General features: G+C 37.6%; 1 protein-coding gene across 3 annotated transcripts in view; it reads right to left on the bottom strand.

Annotated features, from left to right (window-relative positions):
* PCCA (propionyl-CoA carboxylase subunit alpha) overlaps positions 1-16,843 on the bottom strand; it is a 346,757-nt gene that overhangs the window by 169,746 nt on the left and 160,168 nt on the right. For 2 of the 3 annotated variants that reach the window (XM_043892480.1, XM_043892482.1), the window contains 4 exons: positions 10,105-10,248; positions 8,676-8,750; positions 4,439-4,507; positions 2,777-2,852 (listed from right to left, as the gene is read on the bottom strand). In XM_043892480.1, the coding sequence (XP_043748415.1) occupies positions 2,777-2,852; positions 4,439-4,507; positions 8,676-8,750; positions 10,105-10,248 (364 nt within the window). The remainder of the gene's footprint in view (positions 1-2,776; positions 2,853-4,438; positions 4,508-8,675; positions 8,751-10,104; positions 10,249-16,843) is intronic. The other variant, XM_043892481.1, reaches the window with a different exon arrangement.

Here is a 16,843-nt window from a genome sequence, read left to right as displayed (position 1 = left end):
ACTCATTTGAAAAGACCCTGGTGCTAGGAAAGATTGAGGGCAGGAGAAGAAGGGGATGACAGAGGATGAGATGGTTGGATGGCATCACCGACTCAATGGACCCGAGTTTGAGTAAACTCCAGGAGTTGCTGATGGACAGGGAGGCCTGGCGTGCTGCGATTCATGGGTTCACAAAGAGTCGGACACGACTGAATGACTGAACTGAACTGAAATTAACCACCATCTTAAAGAATCTGCCTGCCAGTGCAGGAGATACAGGTTCGATCCCTGCGTCAGGAAGATCCCTTAGAGAAGGAAATGGCAAACCACTCCAGTATTCTTGCTTGAGAAATCCCGTGGACAGAGGAGCCTGGCAGGCGACAGTCCAAGGGGTCTCAAAGAGTCAGGCGTGACTTACTAACTAAAACAACAACAATAATTTAACAACCACAATAAAAAAAATGCAATCATGGAGCAGGAATGTGGGTGTCATGGGGAATATATAGAAAACTCATACAAATACTTTAAAGTCCTCTGGGAATAATCTTGCCAAGTACCTGGATTATGTCTATGTATCGCTTCCCTTGTGGCTCAGCTGGTCAAGAATCCACAGTGTGGAAGACCTGGGCTCGATCCCTGGGTCGTGAAGATTCCCTGGAGAAGGGAACGGCTACCCACTCCAGTATCCTGGCCTGGAATATTCCATGGACTCTGTAGTCCATGGGGTTGCAAAGAGTTGGACACAACTGAGTGACTTTCACTTACTTATGTATAGTTAAACACATACAAACACACGCACACACGCAAATTGGATATGTGTCTCAAACATGCACTAGGATAATTTTGCGGCAATATTATTTCTGTAGCACAACAGACCTCTCAAGGCTGACTTAACCAATGTACAGAGAAAATATGCATCTGCTGCTTCTGGTAGAACACAGCAGAGTTATAAAACCAGCAAACACTATACCACTAGGGCTAAAAAGGAGCTAGGAAAATAGCTAGAAAGAATGTGAAGGGAATTTTTCAAATTCTTAGAAGCTCTGAATATTGATGGCACTGTTAACAATCACATCTAGGTTCACTGGAGAGCTTTCCTTCTACAGATGGAGGTGAATCACCAGTACATGAGGTTAGATACAATCCTTGTCACTTACTAGCTAACAAATGGGAAGAAAAAAGGGTGACAGTAAAAGGGAAGGGAGGGAAGACAGTTCTCCTGCTGTAACAAGAGAAAAGCTAGAAGAGAAAACATCAGCGTGAGTGATGGCTGCATGACTTATCAGCCAACAGACGAAAATTAGCAGGGCAAAGTAGATGTTTAAAAACAGTCACTAAATTGTCCTGGGCTGCTACTGGACAGCTGTCCAGACTGTTCACTGCACAAAGGCACTTGGTCAAGGGGCAAAGTAAGGGTCTGACCTGCTCCACTGCTAAGCTGGGCTCCGTCTCAGGGCTGGAGACACCCAGAGAACAGAGCACTTTCTCTACGTCACAAGAAGTTGCAGTCACTTGTCAAGACATGACCGACAGGCTGTGTCCACTCTGATGGAGGTTTTTTGAAACTGTATGAAAGTTACACACGAGCTTGAGGAAGACTCCACCACCGTCACACTCCATCACCATGCCACCACTTCAGCCTCCAAAATTCAGCCTCCTAGCCTCACTGCTATATAAAGTGAATCACCAGAAAAGAGCCAAACTGTATAGCCAGTCTTTCTCACGGATGTTCTTGTGGCTGTCAAACACACTCAGTCGTGTCCGACTCTTTGTGGCCCCATGGACAGTAGCCCACCAGGCCCCTCTGTCCATGGAATTCTCCAGGTAAGAATACTGGAGTGGGTTGCCATTTCCTTCCGCAGGGGATCTTCCCGACCCAGGGATTGAATCTGGGTCTCCCGCATTGCAGGCAGACTCTTTACTGACTGAGTCACTAGGGAAGACCAGTGTTACTACAGCTGAATGCTAGATAAGATGAAGCAGGATGCTACAGAAGATGAAGGATGTTCTTAGACCCACACAATTTATTCATAATTCAAAGTGAACTCATATTTCACACTTTAAATTTGATATGAAAGTCCATTATCCTGAAGTTGATGATAATTTATGTTAGGCTAAACTAAAATGATCTTTTCATTACTAATGAAAGTTGCTAATAAAATTTAACCTGTAATTTACTCCTTAAGGGGAGTAAGTATAACTTTAATTATTTAAATTTAATGGCTGTTCCTAATACCATTATCACCACACACCCTGAAGGCTTGCAGGATCACACTTGGTTACGCATTCTGTATGTACATGAGGTAAGAGAATGGCATTTGCTAGAAAATATTTTATAATTTGCTCTAATTCAGAGAAGCAATTTGACTACCACTCCCATAGTAGTCAAAGAGGGGTCACTGTGTTTTAATCTCCATATGGTTTTAAGTTTCACACTTCAAAACAATGCAAACAAAAAAACAAAGACAGTAATAGACAAAATTGGCTGTTTAACTGCACTTGACAATAAAGAGACTCCAGAATGAAGAGTACTAGATGTTCATCCAGGAGAGGTCATAAGTGATAAGTTCAATTAAATAAGTTCATGTCAGATATAGATGTAAAGTATAGGATTGCTACAGAAAATGAAATACATATTCTTAATTAGTATGTCAGCTTAATCCAAGCTTTTCTTATTTCTACTTAAAACACGTAGTAAGCACATGTTCTGCTGAATTCTCTACTTAATAAACCTTCATGCTGTTTTCTAGTATGAGGCTCCAGGTATAATAACATAACCTCAAGTGTTTGTTTTTACCTCGAATAACATAATTATCCAGGGCATCTTCCATTCTCTTTAGCGCTTCTGTTCTATTAGAACCATAGGTGATGAGCTAAAAGCAAACAAACAAACGTTTACATAGACAGGCAGAGATCAATCTATCCGTAAGTCAAACATCTCATCCTAGTAAAAGTTACAATATTTCATAACACATTTTCAGAATATATTTTGAAATTTCATTCATTCAGTTGTTAGTACAAACTATGTCAATTAAGATTTTTTCAACTAAACAAATATCAGAAACCAGCTATTTCAGACTTTTCTCCTAGATTTCACTATCACAGAAAAGAGTTGTTTGAGGTAAACCAAAATGTAACAAAAACAAGCATAAAAAAATCTGAAAGGAAAGCTATCAAAATTGTCAACATTTAGGATGGGATGAATATAAACATCTGGAATAGTGGAGGATTACTATTTTTCTCTCAAGTGTGACACCCTGAATAGCTAAGGTTCCTGTGTTAGAAAAACAGAAAATCTTACTCTTCTGTATGATTTGGGGCCTGTTTATGTGCACTAGACCTTATACAAATTGGCAACAGGAATTATTCATAAAATAATTTTCTGGTTATTATATGAGACAATCTGTAGTTTGCAAGTTTTTGGTACATTTAATTAGCTCTTCCATATCAAGCCAGGTTGAAAATTAATTTTCAGGTGATTTTTCTGAACAGCAATATAATTTATCTAAAAATGAAACCATGTATCTATAATATTTTTGTGTACTTTTTATTTTAACAGTATTTCTCTAACAAAACACCTAAAGTTTATTTTAACAATATTAGTGTAAAAACTTAAGTGAAAAAAGAAAAATGAAAAAATGGGTTGTTTACTACAACTACATAAAAAAGCACACTTGGAAGAAAAAAAACCATCTTAAGAAACAGGGTTGGGAATTCCCTCATGGTCCAGTGGTTGGAATTCAGTGTGCTTACGGCCAGGGCTTGGGTTCAATCCCTGGTTGGAGAACTAAGATCCCACAAACTGAGCAGCAAGGTCAAAAAAAAAAAAAAAAAACCAAAATATTCTAAATAAAACCCAGTTTGAACTACTAGAGTCAGAATTTTACATTCTGTAAGATTCAAACATGTTAAAGGATCTAAAATTTTAAGTGGACTGGTTAATTTATTCTGGAAAGTCAAACTTCAAAAAGACATTTCATAGTCTTACATAAAATTTAATTATGCTAAATCTACGTAAGTAATTACTGATTCATAAAAACCGAAGCGACAAGGTGAAAAGTCCTCTGAACAAACACAGCCTATTACCTCAACTCCTTGATATCACCCCGTCATTCATACTTTCATCTCGGCCATGCTCACGACTGGTCAAGAAACAACGTAACTCCTTGTCTCTGTACTGGGCTAGCTTGCTGCCACTGGTTAGAGAAGTTTGTTACTGTGGGGCTCAGGGTGACGGTGTGATTAGACTGGGGAGCGGGGAGTGCTGGCAACTAACATGATGTTGAAATTTCTCTTAAAGAAAAGCTGCCCAGCTTTCACTTTTCCATCGGTGGCCCTAACTATGTGTTTAATTACGGCACATGATTCAGGTAAAGGCCCCGTTCCAGACTTTTTAATTATATATGTCCATTGTCATTTCAGAAGAAAACTGAAAGGAACCGTTAAGAGTCGAACTAACTTTTGAGATCATCGGATCATAATAAATGCTAATATCACTTCCTGGTTGAATGCCGCTGTCAACTCGGACCTGGGAGAAAGAAAAGAAAAGAGAGTTCACAGTGTGAAGCTATTTTTCTAACAACAAATTTAATTTCCATGAGGCAGATGGATAATTTTAATCTCAAATAACATTTCTGCTTCCAGGAAGGAGAAAAACAATCTAAAAACAGAGAGAGATCAAATTATCTTTATCTGTTATTACACAGTTCAATGTATATATTTTTGTTAATCCACTAAAGGAAGGAACTAAGAAAGAGCAAAAAACAAAACGAACAAAAAAAACTTTCTCCATCATTATAGTGGGATGTGTTTGGAGCAATTGGAGGGTGTCTTCCAGCTAAAACAGAGCATGAGTCTTCCGGGCATTCCAGTGTGGTCCCCAGCCACGCCATGCATCAAGACTCTGCTCATCAGCTCCATAGGAACGCTAGTCCTGTGGCTTTCATCTCCGAAACACTTTCCTTTTCTGCCTCACCCTCTCAACTGTAAAATGCTTTTTTTTTTTTTTTCTGTTACTGTCAGTCCCCTGAGAATTTAATGTTTACACAGCTTTTCTCACGGCTTTGCTTTGTAAGGACGCAGCCCCAATTAGAGTTCTGATTTTGCCATTTTCATGGGAGGGGGAAAAAAAAGCACAAGTTCAAAATATTCTTTTGAAGAAGCTGATTGCTGTTAGCCAGCCAGCAAGTTAGTTAGGACATCGCTGAGTCTTGTTTTCATCTCCCTGTTTGATAACAGCAGTAAGGCACAAAGGTTAGCCATGTAAAACTTTCAAATGAGCAGTTGCTGAGGATGAAGTATTTATTAAATTATTGTGCTGAAGTTTTGGAATCTGAAGTATTTCAAAGCTAATCAAAACAGTCGAGACAGTCAAGCATGTCCTAGGGGTCTCGAGGACAGAAGGATTTAATGGAAGCTGCTAGAACAGCAGGACTTTGATGCCCAACATGGTAAAGGGGTGGGAAGAGAAGAGGCAAATTCACGGAGCTCTTCACCTGTGGGAAGAAGCCTGCCTCATAAACAGCCGCTCATCTGTCTGCAGCAAGGCAGAAAAAGGTCAACACAGCGGCTGTTAGGCCTTTAATATTTTAATTTAAGCAATTATCAAGGGACCACATGTAGACCCTCTTGTCTAGGATATCCACATGAGAGTTCGATGATGGCTTTATTAAACGGTGACATCAAAAGATAAACCATGGTTTCATTCTCTTAAAAAAAAAAATCATACTACTGTTATCTTCTTTGTAAGGTTTAGGAAGATAACATTAGCACATACCCAGAGTGCTTTTATGTATATGCTTGTGAAAGTGTCATGCAAAAATATATTTATATTTGCATTCACATTCATATAGAAAAACCGTCATTCTAAAGGAAAGTCATTCAGCACACTTAAAACATATATTTGGCTTTCTTATTTTCTGAAAACACACCTCAGGGCATAAGTTGAAGCTCTATGAAATTCACAGTGTTTATAAAAACTAGGGAAGAATTAATAGGGCAGCTGTAAAAGCAATAATATCATAATCTGCCTACTGGCCACATTTAAATGGCCCCAAAGTGACAACTGGTGGATCAAGTTACATAATAGAAAAGACATCTTGGAATTTGCATTTTTTAAATTTCAGTAGTAAAATGTTAAGGAGCTGATTTTACCAGTATGCATTATTTAAAATCATAGCATGCTTACTAAAGCTGTGTTTAAAATTGAGACTGGTACAAATACTAAAACTTTTGATTTTAAACATATGCTACCATTTGCTATATAAACTGCTACAAAACTAGTGCGGAACCTTGCTGTTCAATCCACTGGTAAAATAATAGATAATAAAGAGCATTTATTACATTCTCCTATAGTTCATAACTTAAATTTTTAGTTACGTTGAATAACACCATCCTAAAAGTTAAGTTACCTAGGGCTCTTAGATACAACTGTGCCTTTGTTATTTACTAAAATTATTATCACAAAAGTTACATCATTTCCATTTAAAAATATATATGGTAAAATAAAGATGTATTACATACAATCAACAAATATCTTTGTAAAGCAAATTGGCATTTCCAATTTAAAACCGTAACAAAACATGAAAACTCTGACTTATAATTTACTGTTTATGCAGCTTTTTTCCAAGTGATATTCAGCTTTTTAAAAAAGAGTTCTAATAATGAATTAAAATTCAAATTAAGTCTCCATTAAACAAAGCTTATACCAAAAATACATTTTAGCTTTTGCACTAAAAGCTTTAAGAACAGAGTCAAGTGGAACTGAAACCAAACTTCTGAGCAGAACAAAGCTGTGGTCTGAAAATAACACATTTACAAAATATAGTCATCAAAGATAAGAAGAAACTCTTCACCTTTGCCACATAAGCAAACAGGAGACTTACAGAATGTGAAAAGTACAAACCAAAAGTTAACTCTGAAGTAGGTATTCTTGTGACCAAAAAAGGTAAGTGCTGCAAAGGATCTCCTGAGTTAAAACTGATGGGGTTTAAAACAGCAAGGAAGAAAACCCACCATTACCACCAAAGCCCAGGCACCTGTGTGAGAGTCTCAAATCCTTGTTCGGAAACCTCGGGCATAATTTAAACATCTTTCTTCACACGGTGGACCCTGTGAACTACCAGCCAAGTCCTACCCTTCATTCTCGATTCACCTCGCCCCCTCAGCACAACTCCCAGCCTGCCATGTCTACCTGACAAGTGACAGCCCAATCTGATTAAATGCTTCCAAGGGAGGGGACTCGTGGGCCTCCATGACAGGCCAAAAGTGATCACCATGGAGATACATAATTACAGCTGTCAACGCATCTACTGTCCTGCTGACATCAAGTTGATTGCTCCCAGCAATAATGATAGACAAAGCTAGTGTGCACGCTCCCGCACCCAGTCACTTTATCTATTCCTTGGTCCATTTAGCTGACATGCAACATTCACACAAGCAAATAACAGCAGTAAGCAGAACATTTAAGGCATTTTAATTGTTTTTTCTTTCTATGGATGGCTCACAACTGCAAATGTTATTACATAAAACTCCTGCTGCAGCATTAATTGAAGAAAGATTTGGTGGGACAAAGACCGTAGGGGGTAGAGTTTGTCCATTATCACTTGTACTTTCAACAGGTCTCACGTTTGAAAATTGCAAATTGCAAAAACTTGCGAGGGCAAAATGTTTGACATCCTGTTAGCTGTTACAACATGGTGAAAACTTCTAACAACTTGAGTAATCATTATGAATTCTTATTTAATCCTTTTTTTGTTTGATTAAAAAAATGCTTAAGTATGTCCCTATGATACTTGTTTTCTCATCTGCCATTTAACGTCACACAATGCCTGTTAAATCTTTACAATTTTTTTTTCTGCCTTCAGGCTTTGAACACAGCATGGAGTCTCCAAGCCTGGAAGGGGTCAAGTCCCTTTAGAAAGCACATGGGCAAAAACAATTCAAAAAGTGAAATAAATCATATATCCAATAACATCTTCAAATTCAGACTTCTTCCTGTAATCTTTCACCATCTTCATACCAGTAATCAAACAGAATAATCATATTCACAGATGGTACAGCCCCGTCAGCCAGTAGCTAACATAATGTCACATATATACACACTTATTACCTTGATTAACAGAAAGGGTACGTCCTTGTTCTTCTTACGCAAGAAAAATGATTTAAGTAACAGCCATTAAATACAGAAGTATAAATAAAGTGAACACTGATCACTTTTAACTGGTATACATACTATCTTCTTCTTAAAGTCCTCGACACATAATAGAATGAGGCACATTTTGTTTTCCTTAATCCATTTCAATTAACGACTTGATTTTGTGCTGGAATTTCTTGACATCTGACTATATAGGGGAAGCTGGATAGATTTATTGAAAAGATTAAATTGTAATACAGGAAAGTCATTCCCCATTCTTTGGATGCCACAAACTTCTTCATTACAATTTTCAGAAGAACTGGGAACATCGGGAACTAACATTTATTTAGAAGCCAGTTGTCTCCAGACTTCCCTATTAGGTGAATTCTGACTTTCCTGCACATCATAAAGTACAAAATATTAAAAACAAAAAACTGTGATTCCCCATGAATTTCACTTGTCATTCAATTTACACCCTTTGGTGTTGACAAGCTTTAACATAAAAGTGTGACATAAATCAAGATTTTAACCTCTCACTTGGTATTACAGCTTAATGACTTACACCAGGTAGACATATTGGTTCTTCATACTGAGACAATCTCCCAATAGACGGCAAACCAAAAGACTTGTAGGGGTCCTGAAAGTTCAAAGAACAGGAAGCACAGCCTTTGAAATATAAATCAGCACAAGGAAGGTTAAATATTTATACAATGAAGAAGCATTTATGGGCCTATTTACCAAATCACAGATTTCAGAATATTATTGTCTTCTCCTCACTCTAGACAACTCAGAAGTGTATTTAAAAAATCAAACAGAACTAAAAGCAGAATTTAGCCTGACCTTGATCATACTTTATTGAAACTGGTAAAATTCCAACTTTTTATAAATCTTCTTAGAATGCCTTGGGCAAAAATAAAGTAACCTAGGCGCTACATCAAAACATACTCAAGTTCAGAACAACAAATGTAGTGCACTGAGATATTTGTTTTTCTTACTCTCAAAACAGCTCACATATGGTAAAATTTGAGTGTTCTGATTCTCCAAATAAAGACCTGAAAAGTAACTCTGCACATGCTTCTAGATACATGCTCCGTTTGTAAATATCTTAGATCATCAGAATAAATATTAAATAAGTTCAGTGTCATAACAATAGGGAAGAAAAAGAATACCACTCAAAATATAATGTAAAGAAAAATAACTAAGCTGAGACCTATTTCTCAAGATCCTTGAAAAGCATTCCAAAACAAGGTCCAGGATTCTTAAACACAGATACTGCTAATTTGCTTTTTATTTACAGACAGGCTTCAATGTCTAAAAGTAAAAGATAGCATAAATGTTTCCTTGCATTTTTGTTTTAGTCATTTGAGAGAAGCATTTTCAGATGCTGACTGCTTAATTATGTGGTTAATATAGTTATAAAATAATATTAAAGCACTGAACTGAGAGTTTATGAGTAAAATTCATAATTAAAATTATGAACTAAGAGCTCTGCAATTTAAATTTTAGTTGCGATTATTCATGTAAGAGATAAAATTATTAGGGTAAAAACTGTTAAAAAAAAAATTAAACACCAAGTTAACACCTGACGTGTAACTAGGGTAGCTCTTTAACATACACACAGAAATAAATGCTCCTGTTTATTTCGAATGTGGTTTGAAAATAAGCAAACAAAACAAAACCCACGGTCCATTCAAGCACAAGAATATTGAACTAATGCTTTCTCGCTCCTTAAACTGATTAGCAGCTATTCTTCCATCCAGAAACAACACATGAAAATTAATTAAACTCAATCCTTTAAAACTATTTTGAGTTATGTCAAAATGATCTAACCTTTCTTTTTCTGGTTCAGCTCTGAATTACATAATCAAATACTTGACCCCAAGTTACAGGACGCTAACTTTACCTTGTTGTTTAGTTATACGTGGTCCCATGACTCGGGACACAAACACCACCCTTCCTCCCATCATCCCTCCTCCCAATGTTCGCTTTACCTCGGCATAAACTCGACATTCGACCGCCCAGCCGTTGATGGGAATATCGGCTTGTTTGTGCCTAAGAGGGTAACCCTTGGCAACACGTATCATTTCTTGGACCAGGTCCAGGCCAGTGATGCATTCTGTGATGGGATGCTCAACCTGCAAGGCCAAGATCTGCCCATCAGTAGGTGTGGTGGTGGTGGTGGTCTAGTCACTAAGGCATGTCCGATTCTTTTGTGATCCCATGGACTGCAGCCCACCAGGCTCCTCTGTACATGGGACTTCCCAGGCAAGAATACTAGAGTGAGCTGCCATTTCCTTCCCCAGGGGATCTTCCCGACTCAGGGATCAAACCCACGTCTCCTGCACTGAAGGCAGATGCTTTACCGCTGAGCCACCAGGGAAGCTCCAACAGATGTAGGAAAAAGTAAATAAATAGAAATAAGCAGGGACAATGTCAACAATTTCTGGGCAAAATGAGGTTAATTATATTTAATCATAGTTAACTTGAAAACTATCTGAGAGAATAAAATTAAAGCGGCGATACTATATAGTACAAAGCTGGGCAAGAAAAACTGACACCCCAAAGTGTTTGTAAACTGTCTGTACTACTTTCCCAGTGTTTATTTTGATGGGGTCCAACCACATTCAACACTTTTAATTTTATACTAATTCTTCACTGAAGACTACATATTTATAGCTACAGTCCTCAATGTGGCTGATCATCAGCCTGTTCTGCTACACTTAGCACGGCATCCACAGAGGCAGCTTATGACTTTCCAAGCTCTAGTCCAGCCTGAGTCTCACCCACTTGCATGCTTTCACTAACCTGTCCTGACAAGCAACCAGATTAGCGTACTCTTACATCAATGCAGTGTAGCAGAAAGGAGCAGATGGATCCTGCAGGTTGTTTTCCCTCCAGACCGATGTGGGGAGTGCTTAGCATGCACAATGGCAACACTGAGCCAGTGAAATCACTGCTCTCTCAGCAAATTGCTGATAACTATTTTGGACGATGCTGTCGTGGGGATCCCTGGCCTTCCACCCTAGCACACGGGATGCACATGTACAGAAACAAGCACAAACATACAGGGATACCAAAAGACACACCGTTATCAATCTGATCGATTGCTGACAAGATCCTAAACTTAACTGAGCTAAAATAAAGCCACTGAGGAGGGCATTGGTAAAGGGCAGGTCATCTGCCTTCCACCTAAAGCCTTGAATAAGTTTTGAGAATTTCAACTTTGGCCACATCGGCTGCTTTGATACCAGTTTCCTTTCTCATAAAAATTAAGCATGTTTTAAAAGCACTTCACTATAGTTTCTGTATCATGACATGTTATGTTTCATACACTCTGACATGGGAAAAGGTCAATGAACAGACCAATTGTCTTTCCATCTTCAACTACACTAATTGAAGGACAGGACTTAGTCATTATAATAATCTTGAAGCTTATCATAAGCAGACAATGCCATGGTCTTTAAAAAAAAAAAAGCTTTGTAAAAATAAACAGATGGCATCCATAATTAGCTCTGTGTGTGTTATGAGTTTGTTTACAGTTTCAACAACATTTTAAGACATTTTGACATAATTTTAATGACAAATCATCACTAAAATAAGCATCTACCCTTTGTAAAATATATGCGACACTTAAGTAAAGATTTTATTAGATAGTTTAGAACCTATATTTTTGAAAGCAAAACATGGTTTTGAGAGAAACAGGGTTCTGTATGATAAATATAATAAGAAAGGAACAAATGTAAAGCCATTCTGTTATTGCTCGAAATAAATTTCACGTGAGAATGCATCTTACCACCCTAACTATTCAACCTACTATGTGACCAAGGGCTTTTTATATCAATATTAACCACTACCTTTGTTAAGTAAGAAAACATTTTTAAAAGCTCACAAAATGATTTAATTTCATCCTTCTATATCTATCGCTCAGAAAAGCACATACCATATACTAGACAAAGAAATACACATTGAAAGAATGAATGAAAGAGTAGCAAATTCAGAGTCATGTCTCTAGTAAGTGGCAGAGGCAGGGTTGGAATCTACATCCCTCCAGAAGTGATATTAGCTGCCTGTTCTTTCTCATGGAAAAATGGATAAGAAAGCATGTAGTAAAGATAAATAGCTAAACAATTATGTGCTATTATCTTTTATAAAATACATTATTATGGAAGTCTAAACACCCAAATTCATTGTAAGGCTCTGTTACACCTTAGAAGACCTCCTTAAAACTGTATAGGAAAAAAGTTTATTAAACTTATATTGAATAGAATCTAAAACTGGACCCACATTAACCCAATTTAGAGTTATATAACAGTAACACAACATTTTATAATCTTAGTGAGCCGCAATTATTACAAAATAAAATCAGCAGACAACTAAAATAATAACTACCTGCTAAAAACAAAATCATTAAAGAATTTTTTTTAAATATCCACTGAGGTTCAAGTACTGTTAAAATACACAAAATAGTCTGATGTACCTAAATTTTTCAGATAACAGAAATATGTCTTTTTAAAGGAAAACATAAATTTAAACATTTTTAAGAGAAATCCTTCTAAATACATTTTAACAGAATTCCAAAGTTATTCAACAGGATATGTGAAGCACTTCCTTTAGACCCTGTATTATTATTATCATCAGGCATCTTATAACACTGATTAAATAACCATGTCTACCCCATATCCCTGAAAACTTAAAAATAGTTTCCCTGTGCAAGTTGAACTCAATGCTTAAGAAGAACAGAGGTTACAAAGAGAAAAAATTGTTCCCACGTCAAAACATAATTCATTAAATGTTTTAAAAATATCATTAAATAAAACAAAAAAGAAAGAAAAGGAAGGGAAGGAGGTAAAATCAATGGAAAATAAAGGTTAACTGAAACAAAAGGTTATAAGAAGAAAAAAAAGACTCAAACACTGGCTTCTGGTAAACCAACAGATTCATCATGTCCAACCTAGAAAACCACGTCCAACCTAGAATAAAAAACAACCTCTGAAAGTATGATGTTAATAAACATCTATTCTGAGGACTGCTGTCGGGGGTGGGGTGGGGGGGCGGGACAAGGTTTCTGAGTAACTTCTATTTGGGAAACACCAAGTTAATCTAAGTTTAACAGGTTTTTACTTTTTTTTTTTAAAGTCTCCTCAAACACATTAATCTGTAAATACGTCTCAGAACTCCCTGAAAGCAGACTGTACAGCATTTATTTAACCGTACACCTCCTCCTTTTGCAGACAATCTTTATGGATTGAGAATTCCAAAGAACACACATTTAGAAACAATGCCTTAAACATTCAAAATATTGGGTAGGCCAAAATGGCTGTTCGGGTTTTTCTGGAACACTGTACAGAAAAACCTGAATGAAATTTCTGGCTAACCCATTATAAAACCCAATTCCCTTATGTGACTCTGTCCTCACCAAACAAATTGTTGGTCTTCACCCATGAATTTCCTGCCCCAAAGAAATATGTGCTAGTTCCAAGAAACATATGAGTGAAGGATCTTCCAGATAGTACAACTGTGCATTAGAGATTAAGGTACTGACATTCTAGTACATGAACCTTGGGGTTTGGTCAGCAAAATAAATACCTAGCTAAAAACGTGAGAGAGATGGAGAGAACACACACACACACACGCACACACACACACAAGCCCAAAAAGAGTGAAAGCTGCTCAGTTGTGTCCGACTCTTTGTGACCTCATGGACTACACAGTCCATGGAATTCTCCAGGCCAGAATACTGGAGTGGGCAGCCTTTCCCTTCTCCAGGGGATCTTCCCAACCCAGGGATTGAAGCCAGGTCTCCTGCCCTGCAGGCAGATTCTTTACCAGCTGAGCCACAAGAGAAGCCCAAGAACACTGGAGTGGGTAGCCTGTCCCTTCTCCAGTGGATCTTCCTGACCCAGGAATCGAACCAGGATCTCCTGCATTGCAGGCAGATTCTTTACCAACTGAGCTATGAGGGAAGCCCATCCAAATCAGAATTTATTAATTCTCAAAGGCAAATTATTGACTGAGACGTATTTATCAAGTCAACGCCACCTTGCAGACTCTGCTGTTGTTGTTAGTTGCTAAGTCGTGTGTGACTCTGCAACTCGATGGACTGTAGCCTCCAGACTCCTCTGTCCGTGGAATTCTCCAGGCAAGAATACTGGCGTGGGTTGTTTTCTTCTCCAGGGGATCTTCCCGACTCAGGGATCGAATTTGCACCTCCTGCACTGGCAGGTGGATTCTTTACCACTGAGCCTCCTAGGAAGTCTTGCAGGTTCTATCAAGAGCTTATAAATCAGCACTGGCAAAGCCAATTATGAATCTCATTATGAATCTTTTATTCAAACAGGTACAAATGACAATCATCAAATGCCATGTTAACATACATAATCACACTCAAAATCTATGAGTATGTACAGTTATATATGCCTACATTAGATGGTCAGGGCCAGCCAGTTTTTTATAGATCTATTTGCAAATTCACTTTAGTTGTCTGCTTGGTCACCATCAAACTGTCACTATTGTCAGTATTTGAGTCTAGATTTCTTGCCACTCCCTCAAATTTTTTGCTTCAAACGTATTTCCCCAAAAATATGAATAACTGAGCTTATCAAATGCAGTGGCAAAGTAAACCAAGTTTCACCTCACATGAGTACTTGATGTATCAAATTTCAATAGTAATAAACTTAGAAAAGCTAAATGTTTCTGGAATTGTGTTGTCATTATCTGCCTTTGTAAAAGTTATAATCATAAATTCTGCCACTGCCACTGTGATCTTTAGCTTTATTCCTCCTCAAAATACCAACTGCGTGCCTGCATGCTAAGTCACTTCAGTCATGTATGACTCTTTGCGACCCTATAGACCATAGCCCACCAGGCTCCTATGTCCATGGGATTCTCCTGGCAAGAATATTAGAGTGGGTTGCTATGCCCTCCTCCAGGGGATCTTCCTGACCCAGGGATCGAACCTGCATCTCTCAAGTCACCTGCACTGGCAGGCAGGCTCTTTACCACTAGCACCACCTGGGAAGTCCTAAATACCAATTAGGAAATATCCAAAACTAGTGAGGGAAAGACAGATATTTCCAGAGTCCTAAAGTATCCACCTATAAAATACCTTCATTAATAACAAGGGGAGAAACGCTAACATTCCGGTGGGAAAATCCAAAACATGCCACTGTAACCAAGCCACCATCACCAGTAATGGGGTAAACAGACACTGCACGTCTCCTCTAATGCTCCTCACGGAAGAACACCATTTCTGTAATATTGTTGCTGAATACGCAACTTCTGGATATACTCAAGAGAAAAAAGACAAACACAAAATGAGGGACACTCTATAAAATAAATGGCCTGTGCTCACTTAAAAAAAATGTCAAGGTCATAGGTGACAAAAAAAAGACTAAGGAACTGCTCCAGATAAAGACTAAAGAGTCATGGCAAGCAGATATAATATAGGATCCTGAACCAATATTAAAATGTTGTATTTTTACTATAAAAGACATTAGTGGACAACTAGTGAAATGTGAACATGGTCTGTGGGAGAGAGCAATATGTCAATGTTAATATTCTGATGTTGATAATGGTATTGTGGCAATGTAAAAGAGCTTTCTTGTTTTTAGGGGATACATGTTTAGAGGTAAGGGAGCACCAGGCCTACAACTTACTTTGAAATGTTTCAGGTAAAGAGGACAAAGAGAAATTAAGATACAGGTATAGGATAAAAATAAAGCAAATGTAAATGTTAGTAAAGGGTGTTCAGGTATTTTTAGTAATGTTTAGAAATTTTATAGACATCAGAAATAATTGTAAAATAAAAATTAATAAAAGTTAAAGCAACGTCACCAAAGTTTTTGTTTTTATATAATGAAACATTATTAAGGTAAAGATATCTGACTTGATTGACATTATCATCTCTTTAGTAAAAACCCTTCCATTGTGCTAAATAACCAAAAGCAGATAATATGCTCAATGTGTTTTCTCTGACTTAAACTTTTAAATATACTTTATTATGTTGATTATCTAATAATTCTAAGCATTTTAAGAATGGGTAACTACATAACAGGCAAGCATTCCTCAAGGGGAACAAGATTCAGGCAAATTTTAATTACACACTAAAGTTAACTTCAAGTAAGTATTAACACTGAGGCATGTTTAAAAGTTTAAACGTGTGTTTCATTTAGATGTCTGTAACAAAACCCACCCTACTAAAGAATTAAATAATTACTCAAGTTTATAGACGCTTGCTCCTTGGAAGAAAAGCTATGACAGACCTAGACAGCATATTAAAAAGCAGAGACATCATTTTGCTGACAAAGGTCCATATAGCTAAAGCTATGGTTTTTCCAGTAGTTGTGTACAGATATGAGTTGGACCATAAAGAAGGCTGAGCACCAAAGAATTGGTGCTTTCAAATTGAGGGTCCCTTGGACTGCAAGGAGATCAAACCAGTCAGTCCTAAAGGAAATCAACTTGAATGTTCATTGGAAGAACTCATGCTGAAGTTGAACCTCCACTACTTTGGCCACCTGCTGTGAAAAGCTGACTCATTGGAAAGGACCCTGATTCTGAGAAAGACTGAGGGCAGGAGGAGAAGTGGGGGACAGGGGATGAGATGGTTGGATGGCATCACCAACTCAATGGACATGAGTTTAAGCAATTCAGGAAGACGGTGAAAGACAGGGAAGAGTCGCAAAGAATTGGACACAGCCTAGTAACTGAACAACAACCACAAGTTTAAAA

The sequence above is a fragment of the Cervus elaphus genome, chromosome 30, assembly GCF_910594005.1.
Source record: "Cervus elaphus chromosome 30, mCerEla1.1, whole genome shotgun sequence".
Classification (NCBI taxonomy): domain Eukaryota; kingdom Metazoa; phylum Chordata; class Mammalia; order Artiodactyla; family Cervidae; genus Cervus; species Cervus elaphus.
Note: the sequence above shows the minus strand (reverse complement) of the source record. Positions and strands in the feature narration are given on the sequence as shown.